Source organism: Callorhinus ursinus, unplaced genomic scaffold (assembly GCF_003265705.2).
Source record: "Callorhinus ursinus isolate GAN/ISIS: 27379988/994484 unplaced genomic scaffold, GSC_fseal_2.0 scaffold24, whole genome shotgun sequence".
Classification (NCBI taxonomy): Eukaryota; Metazoa; Chordata; class Mammalia; order Carnivora; family Otariidae; genus Callorhinus; species Callorhinus ursinus.
Window position 1 is genome coordinate 13,645,187 of NW_027397086.1, and position 20,708 is coordinate 13,665,894.

At 42.0% G+C, this 20,708-nt stretch overlaps 1 protein-coding gene across 5 annotated transcripts in view; it reads left to right on the forward strand.

Annotated features, from left to right (window-relative positions):
- ASTN2 (astrotactin 2) overlaps positions 1-20,708 on the forward strand; it is an 899,232-nt gene that overhangs the window by 237,115 nt on the left and 641,409 nt on the right. For 2 of the 5 annotated variants that reach the window (XM_073905830.1, XM_073905831.1), the window contains exon 4: positions 17,048-17,098. The exons of the other annotated variants lie outside the window; for them this stretch is intronic. In XM_073905830.1, coding sequence (XP_073761931.1) covers positions 17,048-17,098 — 51 coding nt within the window. The remainder of the gene's footprint in view (positions 1-17,047; positions 17,099-20,708) is intronic. 5 annotated transcript variants of the gene reach the window in all.

Consider the following 20,708-nt stretch of genomic DNA (forward strand, 5'->3'; position numbering starts at 1 on the left):
CCTAAGAGAGATGTGGCTGGTGGTGATGGTGCAGTCACCAAGCCCAGGGCCACACTCCCTCCTCTGCGGAACCCGGGGCAGAGCACATAGCCAGCCATCTGTCCCTGTGTGTGTGTTTGCGGAATCTAATGCGGACACTTCTGAGATACAGACTGCTTATAGGAGTGTGTGTGGGAAAACGGAGTTGTGTTGCAAAATTAGATCAGTCTGCTCCTTCTTCCCCTCCAGAAGACCAAAGTGAGAGATGATCTGAGTCCCAGCGTGCTCCCCATTCAGGGCATTTTCACCTGCTGTTCTAGTCTCCCGAGAGATTCTCTTCTCTTCGACACACACCTGGCTGATTGACGACCTCCTCGGGTCCCTGCACAGGTGGGACTTTCTCCATAAGCTAGGACTAGTTTTATGTAGCATCTTCCTTCCCCAGAAATCCCTGCTCCTCTTTCTGGCCTTTTCTTTTTTCTTTAGTGTTAATACCATCGGAGAGAGTCTGTGTTGGACTCACTGATGCATGTGTTGCCATTTTCCCCCATGAGAATGTTCATGAAGATACTTCATCTCTCTTCTTCTTTGAATCCCCAGGGCTGGTACCAGTCTTGTCACGTAGCAGATGCTCGATCAGTATTAATGAATCAACATTAATGATATTAGCTGTTTAATCAGCACATTAATGGACAAATTATGAAGCAGACTGAGACCAGGGTCAGGCAAGGAGAATACACTTACTGGGGAGTAGAGGATAGCAGTGATATACAAACATATTGTGGTTGGAGTCGCCAGGATGTGGGTGCAATTTAGAATCCAATTAATATTCTCAAGTAAGGAAAGGAGGAAGAGAAGTACTATTTATTTAGCACCTACTATATGCTAAATATGTGTCCATATTATTACTATTAAATAGGTACTATTTAATGAAGGTTTCCAATATGTCTAAGCTGTTCACATGAATTTTCATATTTAATCCTGGCAATGAGCTTTCCTGGGGAGCTATGATCACACTTTTGTCACCGGTGGGAAGGCTGTGGCATGTCCTAGATCACAGAACCAGGAGGCACAGAAGCAAGGGGTCTGAACCAACCTCCCATATCCTGATCCCAAAGCTGCTCTTTCCCCAGACCAGGATGCCTCCTGAGAGGGATTTTTTTTTTTTTTTTTTTCTGTTCTGCCATTCCCAGCATGCTTAGTACAGGGGCACTTGCCCCTTTCAATTGTGCTTTGATATTTACACACCTCCTCCCTCCTTGGCTGGGAGCTCCCTCCCTTCACTCTGAGATGAGTTAGAAAGGGTCTAATTCTTCACTGACCCCTCCCTATGGTTGGCGCAGCCCCCAGGCGGAACACAGTGGGTGCCCACAGCATGTGTGTTTAAATGAGTTTTGCCAAGGGTTGGCTCTGTGGGAAAGCATGTGCTGACAATCCTAAACCCTTCTTTCTGGTGGCTTCCTTTTGCTGCATCATCCTGTCATTGTTTGGGGGAGCAGCGTGGGCTGTTTTTTCTGGTCTGTGTTTTAATAATTAATACCTTCTGCCTGGAAATGAAGTTCATCCAAGAACAATCATAAGCAAATGAAAGCGAAGCTGTGAAATTGTGGTGGAAAGGAAAACAGGGAGTCACTATAAATAAACCCCAAGCTCACGTGCCCCCCCTTTTTTTTTGACTCTCACACACAACTATAAATGTTTGATGAAGCATTTTACTTATTTATAAACCCTGTCACAGCAAACAGCAGCAATTGGATGAGGTTCCCCTCCCCACAGCAAATAGCTACATTCCTGAGACAGAAAGACCCCCTGGGTAGAAAATGACTGGGATTTTTTTCTTCTCCTTCCTTCCCAGCCCCCCAGGCAAGAGGGATTTAGCTATGTTCTAATTCCCCCATTAACAGCCTCAATAATCACTAAGGTTTATTGAACACTTACTCTGTGCCAGGAAATCTACCTGGTGATTTCCCCTGGTGTTACCTCAGTATGCTCAACTCTTAAAGTAGGCATTATTATCCCCATTTCACAGTTGAGGAGACTAAGGCTCAGAGTGGATGTGTTTTGTCCGTGATCATCCCAGCAGTTAATTGACAGAGGCCAAACTCAAAAGTATGCTTGTCCTTCTTTCAACAGTGTTACTCAAACTGCGAGTAGGATCAACTTATTGAGTCGCTGTCAGCATTTGAAAACATGAAAGAAAAGAAACAAACTTCAATACAAAAAACAAAATCAAAAGAGTAGGAGAGGATGGCCAACATCAAAGAATGATCACATTCATCTTGCCTCATGCAACTTCTGTTCATTCGGGTGACGGGAGGAAATGCATCTTCCCTTATGGGTTCCAGTTTGATGCATTAGAACAGTGTTCCTGTGATGACAGTCCTTCCTCTCTTTTACCCTTGGGCTTCCTCGCCTAAGGTCTGTGGATGGGCTTCTTGGTACAGGTGCCTGAAAACCAGTGGGGATTGCAGACCATTGTCTTACACTAGCATTTTCTAAGAAAAGGCTCTTTCTTTACATTCTCAAGGATGTTGAGCTCCCACCTGCAAGTTTATGGATACTTCATCAGGTTGCTCTGGAGGGATTGTGAGCATAAGCCATCACACTGTCCCTTTCATGTGGACACGAAGGTATTGATGAAACACCCTTGATTCCCATTAATGTAATGTGCACAGCATTTTCTGGTTGTGAAGTGTTAGCACACTAATCATTTTCTAGCTCCTCTATCATCCACACTATCCTCTTAGCTCTTCCCAGTAATATTGCAACAGAGGCAGAAAGATTGTAGCCCCTACTTTATTTTATTTTTACTTTTTTTCCTGACATTTAAAAATTCTAGTATAGTAGTTTCAGGTAAACAATATAGTGATTCCATAAGTCTATATATTACCCAGTGCTCATCCCCACAAGTGCACTCTTTAATCCCCATCCCCCAGGTTACCCACCCCCCCTTCCCCTCTGGTAACCACCTGTTTATTCTCTATAGTTAAGAGTCAATTTTTTGGTCTGTCTCTTTTTTCTTTGTTCATTTGTCTCATTTCTTAAATTGCACATATGAGTGAAATCATAAGGTATTTGTCTTTCTCTGGCTGACTCATTTCACTTAGACTTATACTCCCTGGCTCCATCCATGTTGTTGTAAATGGCAAGATTTCATTATTTTTTATGGTTGAGTACTATTCCATTATATATATAGTATATATAAAATATTATATATATAATTACATATAATATAACATATATATTCCATCATATATATATATGCATATATGGCGTGCATATCTTGGCTATTGTACATAATGCTGCAATAAGCATAGCAGTGCCTGTATCATTTTAGATTAGGTGTAACCCTTACTGTAGAGGTGAGGAAACCCAGTCTTGAAGAAGCTGACTTGGTTAGTGGTCTCAGCCCTTGCCACTCTGCCCACAGCCTACTGCCTGTGGTTCTTTCCCCTCAAAGCCACTTGGGTACTACTTCTAAAATGTAGATATGGGGGTACCTGGGTGGCTCAGATGGTTAAGCATCCGCCTTTGGCTCAGGTCATGATCCCAGGGTCCTGGGATCGAGTCCCACATCGGGCTCCCTGCTTGGCAGGGAGCCTGCTTCTCCCTCTCCTTCTACTGTTCCCCCTGCTTGTGCTCTCTCATTCTCTGTCAAATAAATAAATAAAATCTTTAAAATAAATATAAATAAAAATAAAATGTAGGTACATTCTTATCACTGTCATGAATGAAAACCATTGTCTTCAGCATGAAGGCAAAGTCAGGTGCCAGCTCAGATATTCTTTCCTGGGGGCAAAAGTTTGCGGAGCTCCCAGATCACCTCAGATTTCCGTGTTACATGCTCACAGAGCCTGCTCTGCGGTGCATGCCAGTCATGAAATTACTTGAGTTGTTGTCTGTTTCCCTTTTGAGAATATAAGTCCCATAAGGGTAGGCAGTCAGTGTCCTCATTGTTCAGAGCCTAGTATATAATAAGAGCTTAATATTTACTGAATGGTTGACTTTTTTTTTCTCTAATAGTCAATTTTGTCCACTACACTCAGGTTCAACAGAGACAGTAACATTTTTAGCCAAATTTTCAAACTCCCAAAAAGTAATTTCTTGGTTTATGAGTTCATGCCTCCACATTATTTTCAGCATTTACTATAATTTGATTTTGGGGTTTGCTTTTTTTCCTTAGCATGGCATTGTATTTGGGAAATGTGATTAAGGTGAAGGAAGAAAAACAGTGGTTTTAAGGACCTTATTTAAATCATTCCAAAGTCTCTTGGATATTCAGATGTAATTGCCAAATAATGTTTTAGTGATTTAATTGTAGATGACTCAGAACTATATGGATTTCTATTCTCCTTAAACTCCCAAGAATTTAGCAATTAAGGAATGATGTTTACAGGGAAAAAATGAATGTGATCAACACAAGATAGATAGATAGAGACAGAGAAATAGGTACAGATAGTACATTGTAACTAGTCATGAAATTTTGGGATTTTTTCAGAGTCCAACTGATGATATTTTTCTCTGTCAGTCTGAGCTCTCAAAATCCCTAGTTATGTTTTGATTAAGTTTTTTTTTTGCCTTTTTAGGTCATCTTTCCAAATTAAAAAAATATATATATCTATGTGAACAATAATGGAGTTTTAATATCCATCACTCAGATGTGTCCTTTTATCTTCCCACCAACCCAGTGTCACTGGAAGAATGGATGTTTCAACATCATTAGCTTTTGAGAAAACTGAGGCAGAGAGAATGGATGGAGTCAGACATCCCATTATGTGCCTGCTACCGGCTGGGCTCTTAGATAAGGGCTGCCTTCTTTGATTCTAGGGGATTTTGCAGCCTGTGGAGAAGAAGATAATGAACAATAAGAATATATGATGAGAGGAGAATGAGGTGGTGCTACGGGCCTTTTAGCAGAGAGACCCACCTAGTCTAGAGGGTCAGTAAGGATTTCTCTGACTGATAGAGATATGATGGACAAGTAGCGCCTAGCTAGGGGAACACGGGGGATGGAAAGGTGCTGTAGGAAGTCTGGTTTGGCTGGGTGTGGCCCAAAAAGGAATGGATAGTGGCATGTGATGGGGAGGCTGTTATGAACCAGGTTATAAAGGGCTCTCCTTGTAAGCCATGTGTAAGCATATGACTTTGTCCTGAGGACAGTAGGGAGTCATTAACAGTCTTTAAGCTGGTAAATCATGACTCAGGGCTCGATCCCAGGACCCAGAAGTCATGACCTGAGCCAAAATCAAGAGCTGCTTAACTGACGGAGCCACCCAGGTGCCCCCGTCAGCATTGATTTTAATTCTGTTGATAAGACCCAATACCTGTGTATTGGATAACCAGTTAACTAAGTTAAGAACTGTTTGTTATAGGTGTTTTAAGTGCTAAAGAGATACTTTATACTCCATGATTGTGTTCTTGTGATAATAACTTTTTTTTAATGGATACTTATTATGCGTTAGACATCATATTGGATCCTTTATATCTAGTTTTTCATTTTATCTTCCAACCAATTTTGTAGGGAAGTGGTATTATCTATTTTGACAGACACAGAGTAGAGTTCAAGAAGCATGAAGTGATGTGCTCGGCAACTCACAGCTGAATGTGGGGAGAAAAGGGACAATGTTTTATGTTTGCCGCTGGAATTTCAAATATCTGTGGTGAGCAAGGTGCTGGGCTCATGGGGAATGAAGACATGGCTCTCACGCTCAGGAACTCCGTAGTCTTATTGCGCATGTAGATCATTAGCATGAGTAACTATGGCACGTTCATGCGATGGAGTGCTACCCTCCAGGAGGGAGGGGCAGAGACAGAAGCAGTGGCATTTGAGAGGTAAGGGGATTACCTTTGGGGATTACCTCTTCCTTGAGCTGGAAGAGCCAGGTAGATCTACACTAAAGCACTCAGAAAGGAGCCCAGGCCTCCCACTCAGAATCCCACCTTGCCTCTTGCTGGTGAGGCTAAGTTACTCCACTGGCCTGAGCTTCCATTGGCTCAACTGTGAGGCAGGGGTGACAATACCTACTTTGCAGAGGCTGAAGTAAAGTATGAAGTGCAGTGCATTCAAATCGTACAAGACAGGTGGTAACTGTTCAGTAAATTACACATACTCTCTGTGTGAGTGCAAATGCATATGGTGGGAGAGATGTGAAATGGGTAGGGCAGCAGAGGGGAGGCATTTTGAGGAGCTGTGACCTTGCCAAGCTATTGCATGGCCACCGTGTGGGCAGTGGGAGTTATGAAGCTTAGTGCTTGTCAGCATGGGCTCTGAAGTCTGACTGTGTGTTCTAGCACTTCCTCCATTCTATGCTAGCCCTGTTACCTTGGGGAGAGTTAGTTAACCTTCCCGAGATGCAGTTTCTTCATCTGTAAAATGGCTATGATAAGTTATTTATCTCATAGGATTACTGTGGGAACTAAAAGGCAACCCATATAGGTTTTCAGCACAGCAACACCAGAGATAAGGCACCCAGTCCACCTTGACCATCACCATTCGTCCTCTTGCGTGTCTTTTGAGAATCAGATGCCCAAGGGGGAAGGGAGAGGCTCCCAGCAGGGTTCAGGCAAGAGGTGTGAAGCACATCCCAGGACAATGGTACCAAGGCCCAACCCGGTACAGCAAAATCAGGAATCCCTGAGTTTTGTTCTCAGAGGAGCTTTGCTGCTTCATCCCAGACCCATGCCTCATAAAGATATTTCATTAACAGCTCAAATCCAGCCATGAATAACATACTTCAGGGCCCACTGGCTGCCTAGAGAGGGCGTGGGCGGGGGTCTAGGGAGACCAGGAGGCTGAAGATCTGTTTTGACTTGATGGTTATTGATCTTTCTCAAAACTTCACGCAACATTAGGCTGGATTCTGCCATGTGTTCATTAATGCCGGAGTGGAGGCTTCCTCCAGGCTTCTGTTCACTTTTCATTTACACCCAGTGACAGCCTCACCAGGTGATGCCCTGGACTGGGAATCCATAAAAATAATCAGGGACACGGGGCCAAAGGGTTCTTCGGCCAGCTAGGCCCAGCTGAGAACACTGGACTGAGCCCTCCTGCCTTCCTGTTCTGACCCTGGCTCAGATGTCATTCCCGTTGTCTAGGACTCAGTCTTGCCATCTGTAAACAGTGGTTTTGAAGGTTTCATGTACTTCTAAAAGGTGATACTTCTAAAACTGATTTTAACAACCAACAGAAAGACAAAGAACATATGATCTCACTCATGTGGAATTTAAGAAACAAAACAGATCAACATAGGGAAAGGGAAGGAAAAATAAAATAAGAGGGAATCAGAGAGGGAGGCAAACTGTAAGAGACTCTTAACTCTAGGAAACAAACAAGGTTGTTGGAGGGGAGGTGGGGATGGGATGGGGTCACTGGGTGATGGGCATTAAGGAGGGCACAGGATGTAATGAGCACTGGATATTATATACAACTGATGAATCACTAAATTCTACCTCTGAAACGAATAATACACTGTATGTTAACTAAATTGAATTTAAATAAAAAATTAAAAAAACAACAACAGAGGTGATATTTTTTGTTGGGAATATATTTAAGACAGAATTTTATGTGTTAAACCAGTTGTTTATTTATTTTTAAAGATTTTATTTATTTGACAGAGAGACACAGCGAGAGAGGGAACACAAGCAGGGGGAGTGGGAGAGGGAGAGGCAGGCTCCCCACCAAGCAGGGAGCCCGATGTGGGGCTCGATCCCAGCACCCTGGGATCATGACCTAAGCCGAAGGCAGACGCTTAATGACTGAGCCACCCAGGTGCCCCAAACCAGTTGTTTAGAAATAAAAAAATATTACTTAACCCATGAACATCAGTGCTTTGAAACTCAGTGGAAGTGATGAGCCCCTACTAATTAATCCATTCATTCATTCATTTTCCTGGCATGCACTGAATGTATACTCTGTGCCAGGTACTATCCACTGGAGAAATAATGGAGAAATAGTAGTAAACTATGTCTCATAGTAATACACTATGGTCTGTGTCAATGTGAAACTCCTTTCCAATGGAGGAAGGGAGCAATCATGCATCATTGCAAATATGAGAAGTGTTACAAGAACAAGGAGTCCATGATAAGATGGGAACGATTAGGAAAGTACCTAACCCAATGGGAATAAGACATAATGATCAATCCAAGTTTGAACTTAAGGGAGAAATGCATTATTTGGAATCATAAATTGTATACACTGATTGAATCATGGTATAGAGAATGGCTCGTAAGTTAGGAGATAAACTCAAGTCAAATTCTGCCGCTTTCCTAAGTAGTTTTTATCCTGATGTGTTGCAATGATTCTATTAAATTAAAAACAAAAAGAAAACCCTGTTTGGAATGGGAAAAGCTATATTAATGTAATGCAATAGTAAATGTAACACCAATAGTATTAGAAACTTATAACCTAGTATGTTGCCAAGAATGGCCCATAGGATATAGTCACAAAGCATCTTTAGTTTTCTCTTCCATTATCTCTTTATATTTGTCTTTTTTAAAAGATTTTATTTATTTATTTGACAGAGAGAGACACAGCGGAGAGAGGGTGGGGAAGGGAGAAGCAGGCTTCCCACTGAGCAGGGAACCCGATGTGGGGGCTCGATCCCAGGACCCTGGGATCATGACCTGAGCCGAAGGCAAGACACTTAACGACTGAGCCACCCAGGTGCCCCTATATTTGTCTTAACATCTCCTCTGCCCCTATATAAAAAGCAGAATGCAAAGGTAATGCAAAGATAATGCAAAGTCCAACATTTACTTAACGTAGCAAAACACGGTCTCGACTCTTGGATGCCCAACATCATATAATCAGCGACCCCTTAGTCTCCACTAAAAGACAAAGCCTCCCTCTCCAGTTCTACTCTCTCAACTAGGGTGTAGTTATCTTGGCAGCTGAGACAGGCGGGTGACACCTGTTTCTCTTTCCTGCTTATTGCTTCTCCTTACCTTTTAGCTATTGTTTGTAACCCCTTGGGGGCTGGGGTGAGGATGAGGAGGGAGGAAACATAAGAGGATCAGGGAAGGTCTGACTTGATAACATTGTCATAACTTGACTTCAGTGACAGTGAGCCTGATCAAATGAGTGCTGGCTCTTTGAAGGCATTTTCATATTTTCTCAGAAACCCGTCCCCATTCTTAATGATTCCTCCTCTGAGGTCCCTTAATGTGTTTGGATACATCCCTGTTTCCCCATGTTCATTCACTCATTCTGTGACTTTAGAAATTTCTCAGCTTCCCTCTGGTGATGTCTGTTCACCCTTCTAGGCAACGGTATTCCTTCTAACTTAACATAATTTGGGCAGTTAATACTTGCACCGCACTTGCAATGTGGTAAATGCTTTCCCTAGATATACTCATTTAATCCTCATAATGTCCCCTGTTAGTATGATGATTATCCCTGTTTTACAGTAAAGAACCTGAGCCTTAGAAAACTTAGTGAACTTACCCAAGCTCTCCCAGCTGGAATGAGGAGGGGCCAGGATGTGAGCCCCACAGTCTAGCTTAGCGTCCTTCTTTTAACAACTATTGTGCATTCCAACCTTGTACTGGTCTTCTCTGGCTCATCATCCTATCTAGTTATAGAGAACACTCTGGTGGTGCAGGCTGATCCCCACACCGGACACCTCTGCTTTGCTGTCACTCAAGCAGCTGGCCAGTCCATCTCTCTCTGGACACCAGCTCTCTGGGCAAGGTCCTCATGTGAAACTCTCGGAGTGGTGCCTTGGGGGCCCTCTCATTAGGCTTACTCAGGGGCAGGTGCTCCCACCATCATCATTCCTTCCCCCCCACCCCGGGGCAGGAGGAGATGGGGCTCACAGTGATGCTGTTTCCCAAGCAGTCACCTAAGGACCCTTTCTTCAAAAATCATTTGTCAAGCCCCTCACGGGGTTGAGGAGTTTACTTGTTCACTAACTGGCTCTTAACTACTCACTATTCATAGGATCTACTGGGTGATCCATCTTCAAACTCATTTTGATGTCTATGTATGTCACTTTGGGGTCTCAGCTAAAATTTCCATTTCTCATCCAGTTGCAAAGTTAAATTATGAACTGTCTTTGAGCCTCTGTTTTTTTTTTTTTTACCTATAGCATATAGTGATAATAAGTCTCATATATTATATGTGGTTATGATATAGATCAACTAATAAATCTGGAGTTACTTAGATAAACCAAAATATTCTAAAGCAAGTGTGAAACTTATTTGAACAGTTGTAACAATTACCTGTGCCTTTTCCTCCTTCTGTAAGCTTTCTTGTGTTGTTTCCCCTTCCTGGGATTTTGTTCTCCCTTCTCCCCATATGTGAATCTAACATGGTCTTTAAGAACTAGTTCAAAAGGCTTTTGCTCCATGGAGCTTTCTCCAACTTTTAACCCCCAGCCCTTTGCTGTACCTGTTATGAGGTTTAATTCTGCTTACTTTTGCAAGAGCTGTTTTTATATGCCTTTCCTAAGAAAAACTATAAGAGACTGCCCACCACCACAACCATCATCATCATCATTTCCACCGTACCTCTCAAAAAACTTGTCCCTCCTTCAGAACGTAAGACAGTACCTAGATTGGTATGGGTTAATTTTTTGTGTGTTACATGGATGGATTTTTTAGAAGCTGGGGTTCCATACTTGCATTTCATTTACTAAATATATATATATATATATATATATTTATTGAGTGCCTACTATAGTCCAATCAATATCATAGGTGCTGGTGATATAACAGTTAACAAAATAGACTTTTTAAATTTATTTCACTTACATTTGGAAGAGCAGATAATAATCAAAATAAATATATAATGTAAGGTCAGGAGTGATATGTTTAATGGAGAAAAATAAAGCAGAACAGGGGGATAAAACATGAGGTTACAAAGAAGCACTGTACATTGAAAAAATCTGTTATAGGCATCTCAGTAGCCCTTTCTCACTATTACCATCATTCATATGAATAAGGAAATCTCCAGGGCATAAAATTCAGGTCCACTTCTGTGTCACCATGACCACATCTCTTTGACCTGACCCCCTGCATTCTAGCTTAGACCCTAAGTGGTATGGTTTTCATGGTACAGTGAAAATTGAAAGATGTAGATGTGTCATCGCTTAGATTACCATTCAGCAAATATCCACTCTCCATCCACCACTGTGAGTAGAGCATACTTTCCTGTTCCAGTGATCCTGGGCTTGGCCATCTCAGTGACTTGGACCACTGAGACGTTAGCAAGTATGACACAGACAAAAGCTTGAAATGTACTTATACAGTGGAGTTTCCATCTTGTGCCTGCTCACATCTCTGCAGGAATATGCCCCAGAGAGCCCGCTGGTCCAAAGAGAATGAGAGACACATGAAGTAGACCTGAAACCAGCCTCCAGCTTTCAGCAAGCAAAGCCCAGTCTGAACAACTTGACCCTGACTTGACCCACAGACACATGAATGAATACGATTCTGAATAGAAAAAAAAAATGTTTTTGAAGTGGTTCTTCATGGTGGTAACTAGCTAATACTAGAATCGGGGATTACGTCTCAACTTGTCCATTCTCGTTCTTCACATTGGCCAACTTTCTTAACTCCTTAGACTCTCAGTTTCTTCATCTGTAAAATGGTAATAAAAACCAAACTTCATGGATGTGTTTTGATGAGGAAATCAGTTGATAGATGTGAAGCACCTGGTCAGTGCTCAGCAACTTTTTTCTCTCAACATCTGAAAGTTTTGAGCATGCTTCCTGGTTTCCTCCCAGAAATATCCAGGCAAGCTCAGCTCCCAGATATGGACTCTGGACAGGTTTTTTGGACTGTTCTGACTTGCTCCTTGCGGACTTCACCCATCTTCATTCTTCTCTCTCAATAGTGACTCCAATACTTTTTATTTTGCTTGAGAAATTTCAACAAGCATGTAGCGCTAGTTGGAGAGCCCATGCTAGCATTTGAGCTTCCAGTATGTGTTTATAATTATGCCGCATTATCTTAATTACAATGATGTGAGGAAGGGAATAAGGGGGAAGGATTGAAAAAGAAAACTCTTCAGAAAAATGCTCCATGAAAAATAACCCACAGTTAGGGGACGACAGGCCTGTGATTGGGGTTGTAATTGGAAATGGCACTATTAATACAATACTTATTCATTCTATATAATAAAAAAATGGGAGTGCTTTCCACAATTACCCAGTTCCAAATGAAATTAACATTCTGTGGCATTTCCCATAAATGGTTGTTTTGCACACATCGATGGAGACAATTAGCTTGGAAGTGAGTGACTGCTCTGACTGGAGAGAGGGTGAGGTAGGGAAGGTCAGGCCCATCCAGAAGGACGAGGGTGAGGTTGGGAAAACAGTGAAGATCAGAGCAGGTAATGTATCTGGTGTCTGGGAAAAGCAGTGAGATTCCAGTGATTGGACTTACAGGTCTAAGCCACAGAAGTCTTTATGATAAGCTCATTGAATAGGTGAGTGCAAATATTTGCACGACTTGAGTTTACTTCAGTTTCAAGTTCAGCTGTCCACAAGCCCTCCTGCTCGTTAAACCAGTGCCCTCCTTGGCTATCTGCCTGAACCCCCTAGTCCTCCGGAAATCCCAGAGTCTGGGTCATGGTCAACAGTCTCTACCCCACTGCCACTTACTCACTGCGATTGATGATAAGATGAAGAAATTTCTTCATGCCATGACTTTATTTTGTCTTTTCTGTAAAGAATATTTTGATTAAGTTTTGTAGGCAAGTTGAGTACAGTAAAGAAAACATCACTGATATGTCATCCTTTTGTAGTTGAAAAGGGGATCATTCAGGTAACTTTTAGATATATTGGGGTGTAGTTACCTCTCAAATCATAGTTGGATGCCATTCCCAGGTGGGGGGCGGTGGAGCTAGGATTCATTCTTGATTTCTCTGTATCTCCTCCAATTTAGATCTAAGTCCAATCATTCCTGTCTATTTTAATCCCTAAATATATATATATATATATATATATCCCTAAATATATTAATATGTATATATATTTCAAATATATATCTTGTTTTCTTTGTCCTTTGACCTTGCCATAGTCAAGATCTGTATCTTCTTTTGTCTAGACCTACACAGCCTCTTGAATAAATGTATAGTCACTAAAATTGGACCAGGGTTAGTATCTTGACTCAACCAATAATAGTATTGGGACCCTGAATACAATTTGAATTCTAAGCTTAAATTCTTCTACAAAAAAACAATTTATTGAAGTGCTTACCTCATATGGTTGTTGTGAGTATTAAACTGGAAAATTCAGGTAAAATGCTTAGCACAGTTACTGGCACATGCTGAGTGGCTTAATATATTTCAGCTCTTTTTATCATGATTATCATTATCCATCTGTTTCCCTCTTCCAAACTGGCTGTCACATTAATCTTTCTTAAGTACATCTCTGACAGTGTCACACTTCTGATCAGAATCTTCCTATGTATCCATATATCTCACAATACGTATATGTGTAATCTTTCCTATTATACAGACTGAAGTTCAAGTGCTTAGCTTGACGTTCAAGTTTCTCCCTGATGTGTCCACCACCCTGTTCTCACCTCATCTGCAGCATTGTCCCTCCAGGAATGCTGAATTCCAGTCATTATAAATGACTTGTCATTTTTTGAACTGAAGATGACTTTGAACTTCTGCATCTTTGTATATGCCACTTTGGAAAACTCTCTCATCCTTGTTTGATACACCACACCCTGCCTCAGAGTGCTGCTTTAGTCCCAGTGCTTTGCAGGTGGACACTGAAGTCAACCAGACAGGTGGACTTCTTTCTCCACTTGGCTTTGTGGATATGGGAGCTCCAAAGCTTCCTCTTGTCTTTTTTTTTTTTTTTTTTTAATAGGTGCTTGAGTCATGAGTCAATTGAGGAACTCTTTTTTATGTTTAGCCCAATTCAGCTCACCCTTAATTTAACTACATCTTGGTGTAATTTACTGCATCATCAGGCTTTTTTGAGGACTGACTCTGAAATTCCACCTGGATGAATGACTTCCAGCAGATTTCTGACTCACCTGAATCCATGTGTCTTTTTTCATTCCTGCCTATGATCGCTAGAGATGTGCGTGTCTCCCCTCCATTTTCCTCCTCTGCATTAAAATACTGCTCAAGAGTGGATGCTCTGACCATGAAGAGAGGCAGGCAGGAGGTTAATGGGCTTCCTTCTTGTCAATGTCATCCTTGCTTGGGCATCATTAATGTACTACAAACAGGTGGAGACTTGCCAATCTGCTACACAGCTGATGACTTGCTATTGCATCTTAGTTATCTTTTACCTAGAACCAGACAAAGAATCGATTCTGAGCCCAGATGCATGGACAAGAGGGTTCATGCCTACGTGTGTGTGTTGGAGGGATGAAGACAGGGAGTTGCGAGGGGCATCTTCTTGATCTTGTACCTATGAGAGCAAGGTGAATTTCTTTGAGTGTCTGCTAAGGGGAAGATAATTCAAATTAAGATTTTTTTTCTTCCTCCATAAATATTGAAAAGGATTTAGAATAAAAATTAGAAGCTCATGTTTTAAATTTACAGAATAGTCGACTTTTAGGGTTATCATTGGTCTGGTCTTTTAATTCACTGTTATTTGATATTTGGATCTCTTCTATGTTGTCTTTGGAATGTGGCACCTCTGTCTAATTACTTCCAGTTTCAGAGGACTTGCCACCTCCACCAGCTCCTTTTCCATAGTTAGAAAATTCTGCCTCCTCTGGATAATAATAATAATATATATATATATATATATATCCCTAAATATATAAATCCCTAAATATATTAATATATATATATTTCAAATATATATCTTGTTTTCTTTGTTCTTTGACATTGCCATAGTCAAGATGGACTTTGGAAAACTCTCTCATCCTTGTTTGATATACCACACCTGCCTCAGAGTGTTGCTTTAGTCCCAGTGCTTTGCAGGTGAAATGGACTCCTCTAAGATAATAACCATGGTTATTACAGTTGTTATTGATATTGCTATTCTTAAGATTATGGATCCTAGAACCATACATATCTAAATTTGAATCCCAGCCTTCCCACTTACCACCTCGGTTACCTTGGGGCAGTGGTTCTCAACCAGGGATGATTTTGCCCCTCCGGGGATATTGGGCAATATCTGGAGACACTTTTGGTTGTCACAACTTGAAGAAGGGACTAGTCGCATTAACTGGCAGAGGCCAGGGATGCTGCTGAACATCCTACAATACATAGGGCAGTCCTCACAACAAGGCGTTATCCAGTCTCAAATGTGAGCAATGCTGAGGCGGAGAAACCTTGCCTTCGTCAAGAACCTGAACTGTCTCAGGGTCAGTCTTCCCGTCTGTAAAAAAGAGATATAAATAGAGTTTGCTTCACAGCATTATTGAAAATTACGTGAAATTATATCTTGGACACTTTGGCAGGTGCCTAGCCCAGTGTAAGCACTTAGAAAAAATAGCTCTTGTAATTATCACATGTAAAGCATACATCATGGTGCATGGGACTTAGCTACAGTAGTAAGGATATTAAACACTAGTATTAGAAGCACTACTAGTACTGCAGCCCTTCAAATAATTGAAGGCAGCTAACTCTTACTCTCTCTACTGTCTTATTGTTCCTCATGATACCATTCCAAGCCTTCATATCAGACTAGCGTTTCATACCTGGCCTGTTCTGCTTTGCTAATTATATTTTTCACATGACATTCAGATCTCCACACAGTCCTCTAGGCGTGGTCTGAGCAATGCGTGGTGGAGCTGTCGCCTTCAGGTTCTAAGACTTTATGTTTCTATTCATGTTGCTTTCTTGGTGGTTGCCTTACTGTTAACTCGCACTGAGATCTCCGATGCCCAAATTATTGAATGGAAATGACATGAGTAAGGAGAGGAAGGAAGAACACCTGGCTGAATGTGTGTTTATAAAATGGACATTTTGGGGGGCACCTGGGTGGCTCAGGTGGTTAAACGTCTGCCTTTGGCTCAGGTCATGATCCCAGGGTCCTGGGATCTAGCCCCACATCAGGCTCCCTGCTGGGAACCTGCTTCTTCCTCTCCCACTCTCTCTGTCAAATAAATAAATCAAATCTTTAAAAAAAATAAAAAAATTAAAATGTACATTTTTGGTGAGGACTCCAAATAACCCTACCTGGACACTTCTGTCTAACCCAGGCTTTTGGGTCCACCTTCTGGAGGTTGAAATCAGGAGGTGACTGATAAGAGCTAAAAGGTGAGGAATAAGAGGCAGACACTCAAGAGGAGAGAGGTACCACTTGTGGTTTGTAATCTCCGGATGCTCCTCATCAGAACAGTGGCAGGAGCATGAGATTCCTCCCAGGGCTCTCAGAACCCTCAGCGTTGCTACTACACGAGCTTGGTTTGAGGTTCGATCACAGCCTCACTGTCTCTCTCTCTCTGTCTTTCTTTTATCACATTTCTCTACCTCATTGTGCACATCAAGCAAAGCGAGAGCATTCCTCAAGACCCATCTGCCCGTGCACACAAGCTCCCTGTGCAAATGGCTCCCTAGGATGGATCTCTATTATTTCACCAAAAAACATCAGAGGAGGAATTTGTTCTGCTCCGCTAAAGACATGATTTCCAGTTCTCTCAACTGTCTTAGCTTAGTTTTTGGCTGCTTCCTGGGAAAAGGTTGGAGAGAAAAAAGGAGGTATCCATAATACTTAGCTGAGCTAGTTTAACTGGGACTGAATAAGGGAAGAAGAAGTTAATTCAGGATTATCTAGCCATGGAACAAAACGAATTCCTCAGATACATGTGTAACCCCATATCCACACAGTAGCCCCCACAGGAGCTTGAGACAGCCCCAACATGCCACGGCCTGTCCCTTTTCTTTTCCCTCTACATCTTCTTTCGTTCCTCCCACTATCTGCATCATTTCAGCAGTGGTTAAAACCACAGGCCTCAGACCAGCCTGGGCTCCAGGTCAAGCTGTGTTCCCATAGGGTGATACTAATGTCACCCATTTCCCAAACTCGTCGTGAGTGGGATATGAGGTCATGGTGTCTGCTATAGTGTAAACACTCAACAAGTCAACCAATACGAAGCAGTGGTATCACAAACGTGCTTATGTAAACCTTTCCTCCTCTCCATTTAGTAAATGAAGAACACCTGAGGACCAGAGAGGCAGGGTCCACTCTACTCCATGGTAAGCATATGCTAATCGGCAGGTCCAGGATTTGAACCTCAGTGTAATAAGATAATTTTGCACAGTGTTTCTACCATGTGGCTTTGTCTCACTTCTTTGTATGGACACTGGCACTATAATTAAGGGTGTGAAAAACAATTTAGAAGCCCAGTCACTACTAAACTATAGCAAAGTGACAATATTACAAACTTCGTAGTAACCCAGTTTATCAAATGCTTTGACACACATCTCACAGAAATTTGTATTTCCTGAGGCTCAGAGAGGCTTGGTGAGGTGTCCAAAATCACACACCAGCTGAGCTGGAACTCATGATTGGGTCTTCTTCTCCCAGATCTGCTGAGTTTTCAATTCGGGATTATCCGCTTTCCCCCCCCCCCCCCCACTGATGTTGCTCTCAACAGTTTCTCCATCCATTTTTGTGTGGTGGTGGCATGTAATCATGAATAATAAAGCAAGCCTGCTCTCACTGTCATGTAGGAATGGGAAATTGAAATTATAAGTCATTAAATGGAAAATCCCCAGCCTTATAGTAACGCCAACTCAGCCTCAATCCATTACTGCCTATATATTTAGCCAGTCTATTTTTAAAATTTAATATTGAGAAATAGGACATATTTATAATGCAGCTGCATTAATTTCACTGCAAAATCCCTGTCATTTGCTATAGTTGACTTACATGTGTTTAAATTTATAACCACCCTTTTGTACTGGGAAGATATGCCCTTAGTTTAAAGGAAGATGGGTGGAAAATCTGCCAGTTGAAGTAGTAAGATTGTACAAATTCCATATTCTGCTCTCTGGTAAACCCCTTCCCCCACCGTAGTGTAGCTTGGTAATGGACTTAAGTCACAATGTGTATTTTTCATACCCCTCATTCAGTGGCCAGTCATACACACCTCGAAACATTTGTTCACTCGTTCACCAAACTTAGCCCAGCCCTGCAAGCTCTGAATGGATGTGTTAATAGTTTTTATGCCACTGAAGAAGGACACCTCAGTTTCAGGTCATTGTTATTTGTGGGATATTCTTCATAATGATCATTAATGTGGATCAAAGGGAAGCTGGCTAAGAGGGGTTACTTTAATCTACTCCAATATGCAAGTCAGTTCATTAAATCATGTTTATTGGTCACACTCCAAAACAGTCCATGGAGTAGTATTTGAAGATACTTGTCCAACTCTGCTATTCATAGGTTATATGACACTTGAAAAACTAATTAATCTTGGTTTGCCTCATTTACCCATTTGTAAGATGGAAATAATAATATGCATCTTGATAGGTTGTATACCAGTCAATCATTGCTACAACAGTGCTACATAACAAACAGCTACAAAATCTCAGTGGCATCCAATAATAAACATCAATTTGTCATGTGTGTGAGGATTAGGTGGAGTGTTATGCTCGTCTTAGACGGGTTTGCTCATCATCTACAGATTGGCGGGGGTCGGTGCCCTAGGCTATAAGAATAGGATGACTGCTCCGTGCTGCAGAGCTGTGAATCTGCCATGTGCCATTCATCCTCCCTGCACCAACAGGCTAGCTGAGACAGGTCCTCCTCATGGTGGTGGCAGGTATAAATGTGTGAGCGGAAGGATGTGGTACCTCTTGAAGCCTATGCTTGTAACTGACATATGCTAACTTTCACCCACATACCATTGGCCAAAACAAGTCACACAGCCAAGAGAAAATCAAGGTGCAATGAAGTACATTCCATCTACAAAGAGGTATAGGTGGGGGGATGGGGCAAAGAAATGAGGCTAATTATTTCATGCAAGACAGTCATTATGAGAATTATATTCAATCATAACTGTTTACCTTAATACCTGTCACATTATAAACACTCCATAAGTGGTAAGTGTTATTATTACTGCTATTATGATTACAAGACTAATGAGATGTCCTTGACAAATTGGAATGGAAATTTAGGTGAACCTTGGTCACAGATCAACCAGAGAAGTCTAAGCTAACTGGGGGAAAAAGTGAAACCATGGGAAGGTTAAATTTCTGGGGAGGAAGGGAGAGGGGTAAGAGGGTGGGCATCTCCCCTCCTTGCTGCCAGAAAACAGCTTCCCCTGGCTCATGATGATGGAGCTAGGTCTTCATCAGCAACACACATATATATGTGAGACCTAGGAATCCCTTGGAGGTCAGAGCATAAACTTGATGAGCATGACAGAGCAAGGCATGAGGGTAGACAGAGGGTCATGAGCAGAAGTTCTGGATCCAGGATTAATGTTGCAGCTGTATCCAGGTCCCAGGTTTTGGCTACATGCATGGGGTAATCATGGGAATTGGCTGAAGTAGAGTGGAGACAGAACACCTGGACTTCACAGGAGCCAGGCATGACAGTAAACTTTATACATGAGAGGACAAGAGGGAGTTCGAGTCCACAGTCCTTAGTCAAAGGCAATGAGTTACCCAAAAGGGAAGGGAAGAACGCAGCATTCATTAAGCTTTGACTGGGTGCAAGGCCCTCTGCAAGCTTATCTCAGTTAAGCCGGCTAACAATAATGATAATAAAGGCTATACTTCGTTGAGTGCTTAATCCGTTTTGGGTACTGAGCTAAGCACTTTGCATATTATTGCATTGAATTTTAATCAGGTGAAGAAATGGGGCTTAGGGCCATGAAAAAACATACCCAGCACCTAAAGCCACAGAGTGCTTCAGTGAGAGAATCAAGGTGAAACCCAAGTCTGCAGGAGTCCTACGCTGCAGGCACATCCTGTACCCAGAGCATCGGAGATAGCAGGGCTGGGCACTGGGAGGGGTGGGGGGGGGGGGGGGGGGGATGGTCTGTGGGGGGGGGGGGGGGGGGGGGGCCTCATTGAATGAGGGTTTAGCAAAGGAGGTAGAAGTGTGTAGCAAAAGCCACCCTTCTTCCTAGTTGAAGATGGGTTTTCTTGGTAATGAAATCATCTCTCACTTGAATCTCTAGAAAAACCAAACTGTGGGGGGATTTCTCTACAATCCTTGTCTCTGTCACCTGCGGGTGGCACTCTTTATATAGTCCCATTTATTTATTTATTTATTTATTTATTTATTTATTTATTTATTTTTACCATCTTAATCATTTTTATTTTTTTATTTTATTATGTTATGTTAATCACCATACATTACATCATTAGTTTTTGATGTAGTGTTCCATGATTCATTGTTTGTGCATAACACCCAGTGCTCCATGCAGAACGTGCCCTCTTTAATACCCATCACCAGACTGACCCATCCCCCTACACTCCTCCCCTCTAGAACCCTCAGTTTGTTTTTCAGAGTCCATCCTCTCTCATGGTTCATCTCCCCCTCCGACTTACTCCCCTTCATTCTTCCCCTCCTGCTATCTTCTTTTTTTTAACATATAGTGTATTATTTGTTTCAGAGGTACAGGTCTGTGATTCAACAGTCTTACGCAATTTAGATAGTCCCCTTTACCTGGTTCTGCATTCTTTAAGGCTTGGACGAGTTGGCATCTCCAGGAATTTTCCAGAGACTTTCCACTTGCAAAAGGAATTGGAGGGCACATTCTTAGTGTTCTTGTCACACTTCTCTGGGCATTTAGCATACGCTCTTTTCATTATGTTTACCTGTCCCTTCCACTAAAGAGCATCATGCTTG